The 14,111-nt window shown below is 45.2% G+C and overlaps 1 protein-coding gene across 1 annotated transcript in view; it reads right to left on the reverse strand.

Annotated features, from left to right (window-relative positions):
* Positions 1-14,111, reverse strand: part of HEPACAM2 (HEPACAM family member 2) — a 99,184-nt gene that overhangs the window by 47,126 nt on the left and 37,947 nt on the right. Inside the window, exon 3 of the mRNA XM_077268174.1 lies at positions 3,730-4,014. Coding sequence (XP_077124289.1) covers positions 3,730-4,014 — 285 coding nt within the window. The remainder of the gene's footprint in view (positions 1-3,729; positions 4,015-14,111) is intronic.

Consider the following 14,111-nt stretch of genomic DNA (forward strand, 5'->3'; position numbering starts at 1 on the left):
CTATAAAACTTTTGGCCAGGCCTCCTAAGTACAGACCATAGACCAGACCCACTGTAGAGAGGGCTCAGCCCAGGCCCCCTAAACGCAAAACTGAGGCCAGACACCCTAAATGCAAATATCAGACCAGAAGCCCTATATACAGACCCTACGCCACACCCACTAAAGAGAGGGCTCAGACCAGCCCCCCTAAACACAAAACTGAGGCCAGACTCCCTAAATGCAAATATCGGACCAGATGCCATATACACTATGTTCCAAATTATTATGCAAATTACATTTTTCTCTGATTTTCCTAAATGGTCAGTGCAAATGACAGTCAGTCTAATAAAAGTCATCACCCGTTAGATTATACATTGAATTTTATTGAAGAAACCTCCCAATGATAACAGTATAATCTCCAAAATGAATAAAAACTCACAATGCACTGTTCCAAATTATTACGCACAGTAGAATTTCTAAACATTTGATATGTTTTAAAGAACTGGAAATGCTCATTTGTGGAATTTGCAGCATTAGGAGGTCACATTCACTGAGCAGAAAAGCTATTTAACGCCAAAACCTCCTCCTAACAGGCCAAGTTACATGTTAACATAGGACCCTTCTTTGTAGTCACCTTCACAATTCTTGCATCCATTGAACTTGTGAGTTTTTGGAGAGTTTCTGCTTGTATTTCTTTTCATGAAGTCAGAATAGCCTCCCAGAGCTCCTGTTCTGATGTGAACTGCCTCCCACCCTCATAGATCTTTTGCTTGATGATCCTCCAAAGGTTCTCTATAGGGTTGAGGTCAGGGGAAGATGGTGGCCACACCATGAGTTTATCTCCTTTATGCCCATAGCAGCCAATGACAGGTGTTCTTTGCAGCATGAGATTGTCATGCATGAAGATGATTTTGCTCCTGAACGCACATTTCTGCTTTTTATACCATGGAGGAAAGTTGTCAGTCAGAAACTCTATATACTTTGCAGAGGTCATTTTCACACCTTCAGGAACCTTAAAGGGCCTTACCAGCTGTTTCCCCATGATTCCGGCCCAAAACATGACTCCTCCACCTCCTTGCTGACGTTGCAGCCTTGTTGGGACATGGTGGCTGTTATGGTTACCCCAATGACCATGGGAAAAAAATGCAAAACGGACTAGCTCTCGGGTGATGGAAACTAAGGTCGACCGTGACCTGAACCTGACCCAACACTTACAGTAGCCGGGGGATGTACCTACGATGCCCTAGACACCACGCGCCAGCCGGAGATCTAACTACCCCTATAAGAGGAATATACAGGCCTGCCTTACCTCCAGTGAGGAACCCCAAAAGATGATAGTAGGCCCCCACAGATATTGACGGTGAGTTCAGAGGAAATGACATACGTAGGATGAACAGCAGATTTAGCACAGTGAGGTCCGCTTACTAGATAGCAGAAGGACAGGAAAGAGTTACTTCACGGTCGACCTAAAAATCACTATTCAAAAACACCATCCAGAAATTACTTTAAACTCCAGTGACAACTCATGCCACTGGAGTAGTAATTTTCTGTCCACAAGAGCTTCCAGCACTGAAGAGTCACATTGCAGATAGCTGGACAAAAATAGCAAAACAAGAAACAAAATTCAACTTAGCTGAACTGGAACTTGAGGCAGGTGAATGCAACAGAATGCTACTAGCACATTGTTGGCCGGCATGTGACTAACAGCCAAGCAGCCTTAAATAGGAAACTCCCCAAGAGGGTGGCGACAGGTAATAAGCGATGGAGGAAGGCACATAAGAGACACTACCATAACAGACCACCGGGGGAGCCCACAAACCGAATTCACAACAGGTGGCCATCCACCAATCATCCACTACTCCATCCATCTGGACCATCCAGGGTTGCTCGACACTCATCAGTAAACAAGAATGTTTGGAAATTAGTCTTCATGTATGTGTGGGCCCAATGTAACCATTTCTGCTTGTGAACACTGTTTAAGGGTGGCCGAATAGTAGGTTTATGCACCACAGCAAGCCTTTGAAGGATCCTACACCTTGAGGTTTGAGGGACTCCAGAGGCACCAGCAGCTTCAAATAACTGTTTGCTGCTTTGTAATGGCTTTTTAGCAGCTGCTCTCTTAATCCGATGAACTTGCCTGGCAGAAATCTTCCTCATTATGCCTTTATCAGCACAAACACATTTGTGCTCAGATACAGCCACAAATCTCTTAACAGTACGATGATCACGCTTAAGTTTTCGGGAAATTTCTATAATAATAATAATTTGGAACACAGTGTACACAGACCCTACACCAGACCCACTATAGAGAGGGATCAGCTCAGGCTCCCTAAACATAAAACTCAGGACAGGCTCCCAAAAAGCAAATATCAGATCAGACGACATATATACAGACCCTACACCAGACCCACTATAGAGAGGTATCAGACCACCCCCCCTAAACACAAAACTGTGGCCAGACTCCCTAAATGCAAATATCAGACCAGACGTCCTATATCCAAACCCTACACCAGATCCACTGTAGAGAAGGCTCAGCCCAGGCACCTTAAACACTAAACTGAGGCCAGACTCCCTAAAACCAAATATCAGACCAGACACCATATATACAGACCCTACACCAGACCCACTATAGAGAGGGCTCAGACCAGCCCCCCTAAACACAAAACTGAGGCCAGACTCCCTAAAAGCAAATATCCGACCAGACGTCCTATATACAGACCCTACACCAGACCTGCTATAGAGAGGGCTCAGACCAGCCCCCCTAATCACAAAACTGAGGCCATACTCCCTAAAAGCAAATATCCGACCAGACGTCCTATATACAGACCCTACACCAGACCTGCTATAGAGAGGGAACAGCCCAGCCCCCCTAAACACAAACCTGAGGCCAGATTTCCTAAAAGTAAATATCGGACCAGGCTCCGTAATAACAAACTGAAGCCAGACACCCAAAATGCAGACATCACACCTTCTAAATAAAAACTCAAGCCATACCTGCTAAATAAAAAAAAACAGAGTCCAGACCCTCTAAATAAGAACTTAGGTTAGACTTCCTAAATACCAACTCAGGCCAATCTCCCTTAGCTAAACACATCAAACCCCCTAAATAAAATCTTGGGCTTGCCCTTACTAGACTACAAAACAAACTCAGACCATTCCCCCTAAATACAGGCCTCAAACCAGGCGTCTAAATACCACGTGCAGCCGGTTAAGCATATGAGGGAAGGGTAGCGAGTAATACTACCTGCCATTGCTTGTACAGAGATCCATGCTCCCATCTGTCAGACACATCCAGTGTCAGACTGAAGAACATTGGGTCTACCGGAGGATTTGATTCTGAGAGCCCACCTTTCATCCCCAATAAAGAGCCCCATATCAACTGCAAGGTTTGTACTATGAACTCTCCTGAAGGAGATGTCAGGGCCCACCGGAGGATCCTCCAGTTCTCTGGTGGGACAGTCCAACCCTGGACACATCTCACCTACGTACATCGGTGGTAGAATAGTCTCCATCAGTAAAAAAAACAACCCTATTTATTGTGCTATGGGAGAGATTAGTGAGCATGCTTTGTGTCAGGGAGGAAGGCGGAGGAGCTGTCCCTCCCCAGTACCTGGTGTGAAACTATTATCTCTAGCTTTATGGAACAGGTAAAACTTTTTATTGTACGCCTGCCGTGTAACGACAATGAGGTTGCAGCCCCTGCCCCCTGTGTACGCTGTCAATACGGGGATACAGCACCCAATCACTCACAGTATATGGTGGGCGCGATGTCGTCACTCTCCATCTCACTGATGTAATTTGAGGCCAGGCAGCTGTAATTCCCAATGTCAGTCTTCATCACCGGAGCAATAGAGAAGATGGACTTGTCCTGGGAGAAGCTATAGCTGGAGCTGTTCTCCAGGGGGCTTCCATTTTTCAGCCATACATATGTTACTCGGGTCCCTTTCAACGCATGACATTTAAAGGTGAGATTCCCCACTTTCTCCACCGCTCCATACGATGGCTCACTCTCAATAACGGGCTGCGAAACCGGAACTAAAAAGAGGAAATAAAATGTAGAGATGGAAAAATATTGTGCGTGGTGCTTTGTATTTTTATTTTATCATTTTACCAAGTCGACAGAGAAACTGCAGCTGCATCCCCCTCCTCCCTCTCTTATATCATCATGACTATGGATAACAAAGTTACAGACAGCTGTGTTATCCTTTTACTTTTTATATTCCTTTTACTTTACATTTCATAAATTTGTAGAAGATTTAGTAGTAGAGTCTGATTTATCATTTGTGTGGGTTTTTTTTTTTTTGTAAGTCACTACTTCTTACGCCTTGTTTGTATTTGTTGCCAATTTTTGAGCCAAATTTTTCAGAAATGGCACATGGGGGTTCATGGATTTTGCACAAAATCAAATATGCTTTCTATTTGTGTGAAGCCTGTTTTTTTTTTACACTAAAGAGTCACATGTTTTGCTGAAATAAAGCAATAAAATGGCAAAAAATGTCCATCATTCCAGGAAGGAAGTACTACTAGTGTATATTTGCACCAAAATGTTGACACTTTATAAAAAAATTGCAACTGATTATTTGACACAGAAAACATCTGTAAAACGCAATCAAACTTTGCCCACAATGATCTACTGTATATTAAAAAAAAAAAAAAAACAGAAAAAAAAAAAAACAGGTGAACACATAAAATAAACTTTGAGAAGGCGTAAATTAAGAGACAAGGTAAATGAAAAAGACGCCAAAAATAAAACTAGACGAAGAAGGTGCAAGTGCAATAATGAATCGGATCCTTCATTGTATGTGTTATTTTACCTGTGTGCATTGAGCCATATGGGGGGTGACCTGGTCAAGAAATCTCAACCCGTTTTCCAATGACCCATTGCAATGTTCAGAGGTGAACCTATGCTGGACAAAACTTTGGATTTTGAGAACCACAAAAAAATAAAATACAAGAGACATGTCATTATGTTACCCAAATCATGGATTAAACTCATTGGAAAAAAAAATGTATAGCACACGGATGTCATCTATGTTTCTTCTTTGTGCTTTCTATTTTTTTAACTACTTGATGGGTGCAAGAAGTTTGGAATTTATTTTAAATGTATTAAAAAAAATTTTGTATATGAGAAAAAAATTATGAAACCCTCATGGTAATTGCGTAATAGATGGTAATAGAGGTATTATCAGTTATTTTAATTCTGCCTCTGCTGATAAGGAGTCTGCTGAAAACTCTTCGTGAAAGGACGGGAAGTATCATTCTAAAAATCGCCCCAGTGGCCAGTGTGGAAGTTGCAAAATTTCTAAATAATTTTTTAAATAAAGATTGTGATATGAAAATCCATGTAACACCAAAACTTGATTTAAGCAACAGATCTCTTTAAAAGGAATCTGTCCGCAGGTTTTTGATATTCAGTGTGTCACTTACTAAGGTGTGTGGTGTTGATTCAAAACAATCAGAGGTTTATCAGCAGGATATTATCACTGAAGGACTAGGTGCCTAGTCCAACCACACCCCCAGCACTGATTAGCAGCTTTCTATTACTATGCAGTGTGGAAAGAAAAACCACACAAAAAAAATAAATGGAATACATGACCCGTCTAAAATAATATTAAATTCATTCCCATGTTGTAGATTAATTGCCAAAATTGTAATAGGGGACTGGATAGGACCATATCAGACCAACTGCATATTCGCTAAGAATTTAACCATACAGAAAGAAGCAGTCTCAAAGTCCAAATATAAAAACGTGCAAAATACTTTATTCAATAATAACAGGTAAAACAGCAAGTGAGAAATTCCCCGTGCCAAATCGAGCACACACAATGTGGGACAGGTAGGGGCGCATGTGTCTACCAAGCATCCATGTTAGAGTACAAACAATGCAAATATAATCATGCAAGGATAAAGTCAAAGTGACCCAGCAACATGGACGTTTGAGGCATAATATTAATTGCAAGTGCAGCGGGGGTACATACCCAGAAGCAAGATGTCAGGCGACACATGCACACCACTCCCGTCCACCCCGACGCGCGTTTCGGCTCATACCTTCCTCAGGGGGCGTGAATGTAGAAAGAAAGCAGCCAATCAGAGGTGTGGGCGGGGTTATACAGCACTCAGCATTCAGAGCTATGCTAGATCTGCAGCAGAGAAAACTGTGATTGTATCACAACTGCTGCACCCAATAAACTAAGTGATACATCGCCGGGATCAGAGTCTCTGCCCCTACATCATGCTGCTGTCAGATTATATAGCAAAAACCTGCTGACAGATTCCTTTTAAGGAGAACCAGAAATTCCCCACATTGCCTCAAAGGTGTTGCACTGAACCAGACTCTGTTCTACACTGATGAGGGGTAAAAAACCAGAAACAAGTTGTCTGTAAATGTGTTTCTGGCTCGATATTTATCCCTGGCCGTGTTGCAAGGTTTGTTAAAGGGTGGGACGTTGACTTATAGGGTAGATATTCTAGGAGGTGTTTGCTATAGTCCCTTTTGTTCTGTATGTGAGCTACTGTGCAATAACTTCATCAGAAATTATAAGAATGATTGGAAATCTTATGTTACCTGGTTTTAGAAATGGTTGACGTCGCTCATGGAAGGTTTCTGTAAATGATGCTTTTCATTCAGCGTCATGTGTTTGCTCATGGACTGCGGCCGGGAGTAACAGATGTCTGTTTCTCACCTTTTATATTTCTACTATTTACCTACTATTGTTCCTAAAGTTACACCTGAAAGACCCAACGTAGAGCAAATACCACAAAAATGTCCGCCAGTACAATATCAGACTAATTGTGGTAATTGGTATGAGAACTTTCCGTGGTGTCACTTGTGTAATTTGGGTTTTGGTATATGGTGAATAATCGGCACTTCTGGGCTTTATAGGGAGGCCCAAGTACAATATTTGTATGTCTCGGTGTGATTCCCGACCCTCCTCACCCTGTTATTATTTCACTGAGAAACTGCAGCTGTTGCAAACCTCGGCTGGGGGAGTCCTCCTGCTCCACCCCAGGCTCCGGTGTCCGCTCATCTCCATCCGCCATGTTGCTTTCCGGCACTGCCTCCTCGGTCTGGTTTCCTGCGGTTTCATTCCACCACACCTGTCTTTGTGGGCAGTTCTTTCTTCTGCCCGCTATCCCAGACTAGAAGGTGGACTTCTCTAGTTGATGGGCATACTTCTGTCACATAGTAGTACTGATGAGGGGCGGCCATTGTTTTCACGCCGTTCCTCCAGGTGCCGCCCACGACAACACGCCCTTCTCCTCCTGCACGCCACATGGTGCTGTAATGGCGGCGGTTTTGGCGGCAATTTACAGTGCACAGTCTCTTAGCAAAACACAGTCTCTTAGCCACCCAGGACCCGATTCTTCAGGTCGGTCCATCCTGTTCGTGACGCCAAAATGGAACGCCCGCCAGGGCCATGGGATACTCGGCACCGGGTCCGGTACTTAAAGGGATGTGTCACAGCAGCGGCGACCCGGTTCGTGGCCCTGGGCACCCATGTTAAGGGAAAAGTCTTTAAAGGGAAATAAAGTTTGTGTTCATGATGCCACCTGTGGTTTTTGGTCAAAGGGGACCGACGCTGCTTAAAGGGGTCCACTGGGGTGATGTTGTGGCAGCAGAGATGCTATGGCTTCCCCCAGGGCTAGGGTAGGGTGGAAAGAAATGGAGGACACAAGTTTGCAGTCTCTTTACCTGGTTTACTGAAGACTTCAGGCAGCCACAGTCCAGGGCACCAGATCACAGGTACAGGCAGGGTCCGGCCGGCTTGGAAGCGAGTTCAGAGTCCCCTTTACCAGGTGGAGTTAGAAGCCTTCCTACTAGCGCTGTGGTGTAGTCCCTTGCTGCCTGTGGCCTCACACAAGGTCCTCATGTATTCTTTCTGTCCTCCTTAAAGGGTAGGACACTAACCCAGACCACAGGTGGCTCGAGCCTTTTTACAGGGTCTCTATCACAACCCGGGCTTTATGCGCCAGTGTGTCCCCAGGTGTTAGGGCAGACAGGTGACGTGCAGTCCAGCTGCCCTGCCGGTTTCTGCTGTGAGATTTGGAGTCCCGCACAACCTCAGTCTTCTGGCTACCGGTGTCTGTGCTCTGCAGGAAGGTAGCTCAGTCGCAGCTATTTTCCCCAGGTCTCACTCTCCTGTGCTTCGCTTCTTCTACACGCTCAATACAATCTGTTCTTCTTACTGTGTTATCTCTGTCCAGGAGCTGCAGCACTCTCTTGGCTGCACAGCCCCTTCAGTCCATCCGACTCTCTCTGTCTGACTGCTCTCTTCTCTGTCTCTCTGACAGAGTGACTGATCTCACTTTGTCTCCAGACCAGAATATATATAGGGGAGCCACCCACAAACTAGATCAGAGCTCCCCCTTCTGGCCTGGAGTGTGAACATGTTGCATGCTTGTGTTTACATGATAAAGAAGATCTTCCCTCGCTTCCAAGCGTGATATCACTCTCCCAGGACCCTGGGGTGTCACAAAAGCCCCCTCCTTTCCCACCATGAATCCCAAACACAGGCTCAAGTCCCCTTATAAAAGTTTGAATCACCCCACCCCCTACTTTCCCATTCTAAGGCCGGCGTCACACTTGGCGTAAGACAATACGCCACGTATTATACGTCCGTACTACGGCCGTAATACGGAGAAATGTTCCCAAAATATTGATCCGTAGTCAGGGTGTGTCAGCGTATTTTGCGCATGGCATCCTCCGTATGTAATCCGTATGGCATCCATACTGCGAGATTTTCGCGCAGGCTTGCAAAACCGACATCTAATGGATTTATGTGCTCAAATGTTCGGGAAAACATATATACAGTATATATATATATATATATATATATATATATATATATATATATATATGTCATTGAGACACATATATATATATTCTGTATTTAGATTTCATTCAGCGCGATATCTGTGATAAGCCGGTAATTCAATTGCCGGCTTTGCATTTCTCCTTCACAAACCCGACAGGATATGAGACATGGTTTACATACAGTAAACCATCTCATATCCCCTTTTTTTGCATATTCCACACTACTAATGTTAGTAGTGTGTATGTGCAAAATTTCAGCGCTGTAGCTGCTAAAATAAAGGGTTAAATGGCGGAAAAAATTGGCATGGGCTCCCGCACAATTTTCTCCGCCAGAATGGTAAAGCCAGTGACTGAGGGCAGATATTAATAGCCTAGAGAGGGTCTATGGTTATTGGCCCCCCTGGCTACAAACATCTGCCCCCAGCCACCCCAGAAAAGGCACATCAGGAAGATGCGCCTATTCTGGCACTTGGCCACTCTCTTCCCACTCCCTGTAGCGGTGGGATATGGGGTAATGAAGGGTTAATGCCACCTTGCTATTGTAAGGTGACATTAAGCCAGATTAATAATGGAGAGGCGTCAATTATGACACCTATCCATTATTAATCCAATTGTCTGAAAGGGTTAAAAAACACACACACACGATTTAAAAGTATTTTAATGAAATAAACACAGCGGTTGTTTTAATAATTTATTGCTCTCTCAATCCATTTGCAGGCCCTCGCTTGGCAAAATAATAAACGCACAAGATACATACCTTCTGATGTCCGATCACGTCCCACGAGGTAATCCATCTGAAGGGGTTAAAATAATTTACAAGCAGGAGCCCTGCTATAATGCAGCTGTGCTCCGTGCCTGTAATCCCCGGCGAATGAATGAAATGTAGGTCAATGACCTACATTTCCTTCAGTCGCGGTGATGCGCCTGTTATGACCCCAATGGCGAGGGTCTCAGAGGTACGTGGAAGTCTGCAGAATACAAAAATCCAGCTCATAGGGCAGTGGTAACTGGGTTGACCATATATCTACTCCTAACGCCAACACTAGAAGTAGCCGGGGATCATTCCTACGTTGATTCTAGATGACACGCTCCAGCCGGAGAATCTAGCTACCCCTAGTAGAGGAAAACAAAAGACCTTTCTTGCCTCCAGAGAAGGGGACCCCAAAGCTGGATAGAAGCCCCCCACAAATAATAACGGTGAGGTAAGAGGAAATGACAAACACAGAAATGAACCAGGTTTAGCACAGAGAGGCCCGCTTACTGATAGCAGAATAAAGAAAGGTAACTTATATGGTCAACAAAAACCCTATCAAAATCCACACTGGAAATTCAAGAACCCCCGAACCGTCTAACGGTCCGGGGGGAGAACACCAGCCCCCTAGAGCTTCCAGCAAAGGTCAGGATATAGATTTGGAACAAGCTGGACAAAAATACAAAACCAAAACAAATAGCAAAAAGCAAAAGGCAGACTTAGCTGATATAACTGGAACCAGGATCAGTAGACAAGAGCACAGCAGACTAGCTCTGATAACTACGTTGCCAGGCATTGAACTGAAGGTCTAGGGAGCTTATATAGCAACACCCCTAACTAACGACCCAGGTGCGGATAAAAGGAATGACAGAAAAACCAGAGTCAAAAAACTAGTAACCACTAGAGGGAGCAAAAAGCAAATTCACAACAGTACCCCCCCCCCTTAGTGAGGGGTCACCGAACCCTCACCACGACCACCAGGGCGATCAGGATGAGCGGCATGAAAGGCACGAACTAAATCGGCCGCATGAACATCAGAGGCGACCACCCAGGAATTATCCTCCTGACCATAGCCCTTCCACTTGACCAGGTACTGAAGCCTCCGCCTGGAGAGGCGAGAATCCAATATCTTCTCCACCACGTACTCCAACTCGCCCTCAACCAACACCGGAGCAGGAGGCTCAGCAGAAGGAACTACAGGCACAATGTACCGCCGCAACAAGGACCTATGAAATACATTGTGAATAGCAAACGACACAGGAAGATCCAGACGAAAAGATACAGGATTAAGGATTTCCAATATCTTGTAAGGCCCAATAAAACGAGGTTTAAATTTGGGAGAGGAGACCTTCATAGGAACAAAGCGGGAAGAAAGCCATACCAAATCCCCAACGCGTAGTCGGGGACCCACACCGCGGCGGCGGTTGGCAAAGCGCTGAGCCCTCTCCTGTGACAACTTCAAGTTGTCCACCACATGATTCCAGATCCGCTGCAACCTATCTACCACAGAATCCACCCCAGGACAGTCAGAAGGCTCCACATGACCCGAAGAAAAGCGAGGATGGAAACCAGAGTTGCAGAAAAAAGGCGAAACCAAGGTGGCGGAACTAGCCCGATTATTAAGGGCAAACTCAGCCAACGGCAAGAATGTCACCCAATCGTCCTGATCAGCAGAGACAAAACACCTCAAATAAGCCTCCAAAGTCTGATTGGTTCGCTCCGTCTGTCCATTAGTCTGAGGATGGAAAGCAGACGAAAACGACAAATCAATGCCCATCCTACTACAAAAGGATCGCCAGAACCTAGAAACGAACTGGGATCCTCTGTCTGACACAATATTCTCAGGGATGCCGTGCAAACGAACCACGTTCTGGAAAAACACAGGAACCAGATCGGAAGAGGAAGGCAGCTTAGGCAAAGGAACCAAATGGACCATCTTGGAGAAGCGATCACATATCACCCAGATAACGGACATGCCCTGAGATAGCGGAAGATCAGAAATGAAATCCATGGAGATATGTGTCCAAGGTCTCTTCGGGACAGGCAAGGGCAAGAGCAAACCGCTGGCACGAGAACAGCAAGGCTTAGCTCGAGCACAAGTCCCACAGGACTGCACAAATGACCGCACATCCCTTGACAAGGAAGGCCACCAAAAGGACCTGGCCACCAGATCTCTGGTGCCAAACATTCCCGGGTGACCTGCCAACACCGAGGAATGAACCTCGGAAATGACTCTGCTGGTCCATTTATCCGGGACAAACAGTCTGTCAGGTGGACAAGACTCAGGCCTATCAGCCTGAAATCTCTGCAACACACGTCGCAGATCCGGAGAAATAGCTGACAAGATAACTCCATCTTTAAGAATACCAACAGGATCAGCGACTCCAGGAGCATCAGGCACAAAGCTCCTAGAAAGAGCATCGGCCTTCACATTCTTTGAACCTGGTAAATACGAGACAACAAAATCAAAGCGGGAGAAAAACAATGACCAGCGGGCCTGTCTCGGATTAAGGCGTTTAGCAGACTCGAGATACATCAGATTTTTGTGATCAGTCAAGACCACCACACGATGCTTAGCACCCTCGAGCCAATGACGCCACTCCTCAAATGCCCATTTCATGGCCAACAACTCCCGATTGCCCACATCATAATTTCGCTCGGCAGGCGAAAACTTCCTGGAGAAAAAGGCACAAGGTTTCATAACAGAGCAACCAGGGCCTCTCTGCGACAAAACGGCCCCTGCTCCAATCTCTGAAGCATCCACCTCAACCTGAAAGGGAAGTGAGACATCGGGCTGGCACAAAACAGGCGCCGAAGTAAACCGGCGCTTCAACTCCTGGAAAGCCTCCACGGCAGCAGGAGCCCAGTTAGCTACATCGGAGCCCTTCTTGGTCATATCCGTCAACGGTTTCACAATGCTAGAAAAATTAGCGATAAAACGACGGTAGAAGTTAGCGAAACCCAAGAACTTCTGAAGACTCTTAACCGACGAGGGCTGAGTCCAATCAAGAATAGCTCGGACCTTGACTGGGTCCATCTCCACAGCAGAAGGGGAAAAAATGAACCCCAAAAAGGGAACCTTCTGTACACCAAAGAGACACTTTGAGCCCTTGACAAACAAAGAATTTTCACGCAAAATTTTAAAGACCAACCTGACCTGCTCCACATGCGAATCCCAATCATCAGAAAAAACCAAAATATCATCCAGATAAACAATCAAAAATTTATCCAGATACTTCCGGAAAATGTCATGCATAAAGGACTGAAAAACTGAAGGCGCATTGGAGAGCCCAAAAGGCATCACCAAGTACTCAAAATGACCTTCTGGCGTATTGAATGCGGTTTTCCATTCATCACCTTGCTTAATGCGCACAAGGTTGTACGCACCACGAAGGTCTATCTTGGTGAACCACTTGGCACCTTTAATCCGGGCAAACAAGTCAGACAACAGCGGTAAAGGATACTGAAATTTGACAGTGATCTTATTTAAAAGCCGATAATCAATACAAGGTCTCAAAGATCCGTCCTTTTTTGCCACAAAAAAGAATCCCGCACCAAGGGGGGAAGAAGACGGACGAATATGTCCTTTCTCCAGAGACTCCCTGATATATGAACGCATAGCGGTATGTTCAGGTACCGACAGATTAAACAGTCTTCCCTTAGGAAACTTACTGCCTGGGATCAAATCTATAGCACAGTCACAGTCCCTATGAGGAGGCAGTGCACTGGACTCAGACTCACTGAAGACATCCTGATAATCAGACAAATACTCCGGAACTTCCGAAGGCGTAGAAGAAGCAATAGACACAGGCAGGGAATCCCCATGAATACCACGACAGCCCCAACTTGAGACTGACATAGCCCTCCAGTCCAGGACTGGATTATGGGTCTGTAACCATGGCAGCCCTAAAACGACCAAATCATGCATTTTATGTAAAACCAGGAAACGTATCACCTCGCGGTGTTCAGGAGTCATGCACATGATAACCTGTGTCCAATACTGCGGTTTATTTGCTGCCAATGGCGTAGCATCAATACCCCTAAGAGGAATAGGATTTTCTAATGGTTCAAGAGTAAAACCACAGTGCTTAGCAAATGACAGATCCATAAGACTCAGGGCAGCACCTGAATCTACAAACGCCATGACAGGATAAGACGACAGTGAGCAAATCAAAGTTACAGACAGAATAAATTTAGGTTGCAAATTACCAACGGTGACAGGACTAACAACCTTAGCTATACGTTTAGAGCATGCTGAGATAACATGTGTAGAATCACCACAGTAGTAGCACAAGCCATTCCGGCGTCTATGAATTTTCCGCTCATTTCTAGTCAGGATTCTATCACATTGCATTAAATCAGGTGTCTGTTCAGACAACACCATGAGGGAATTTGCGGTTTTTCTATCACATTGCACCGAATTAGGTGTCTGTTCAGACAACACCATGAGGGAATTTGCGGTTTTGCGCTCCCGCAACCGCCGGTCAATTTGAATAGCCAGTGCCATAGTATCATTGAGACCTGTGGGAATGGGAAAACCCACCATAACATTCTTAATGGCTTCAG

This window comes from Ranitomeya variabilis, chromosome 6 (assembly GCF_051348905.1).
Source record: "Ranitomeya variabilis isolate aRanVar5 chromosome 6, aRanVar5.hap1, whole genome shotgun sequence".
In the NCBI taxonomy this organism is placed as follows: Eukaryota; Metazoa; Chordata; class Amphibia; order Anura; family Dendrobatidae; genus Ranitomeya; species Ranitomeya variabilis.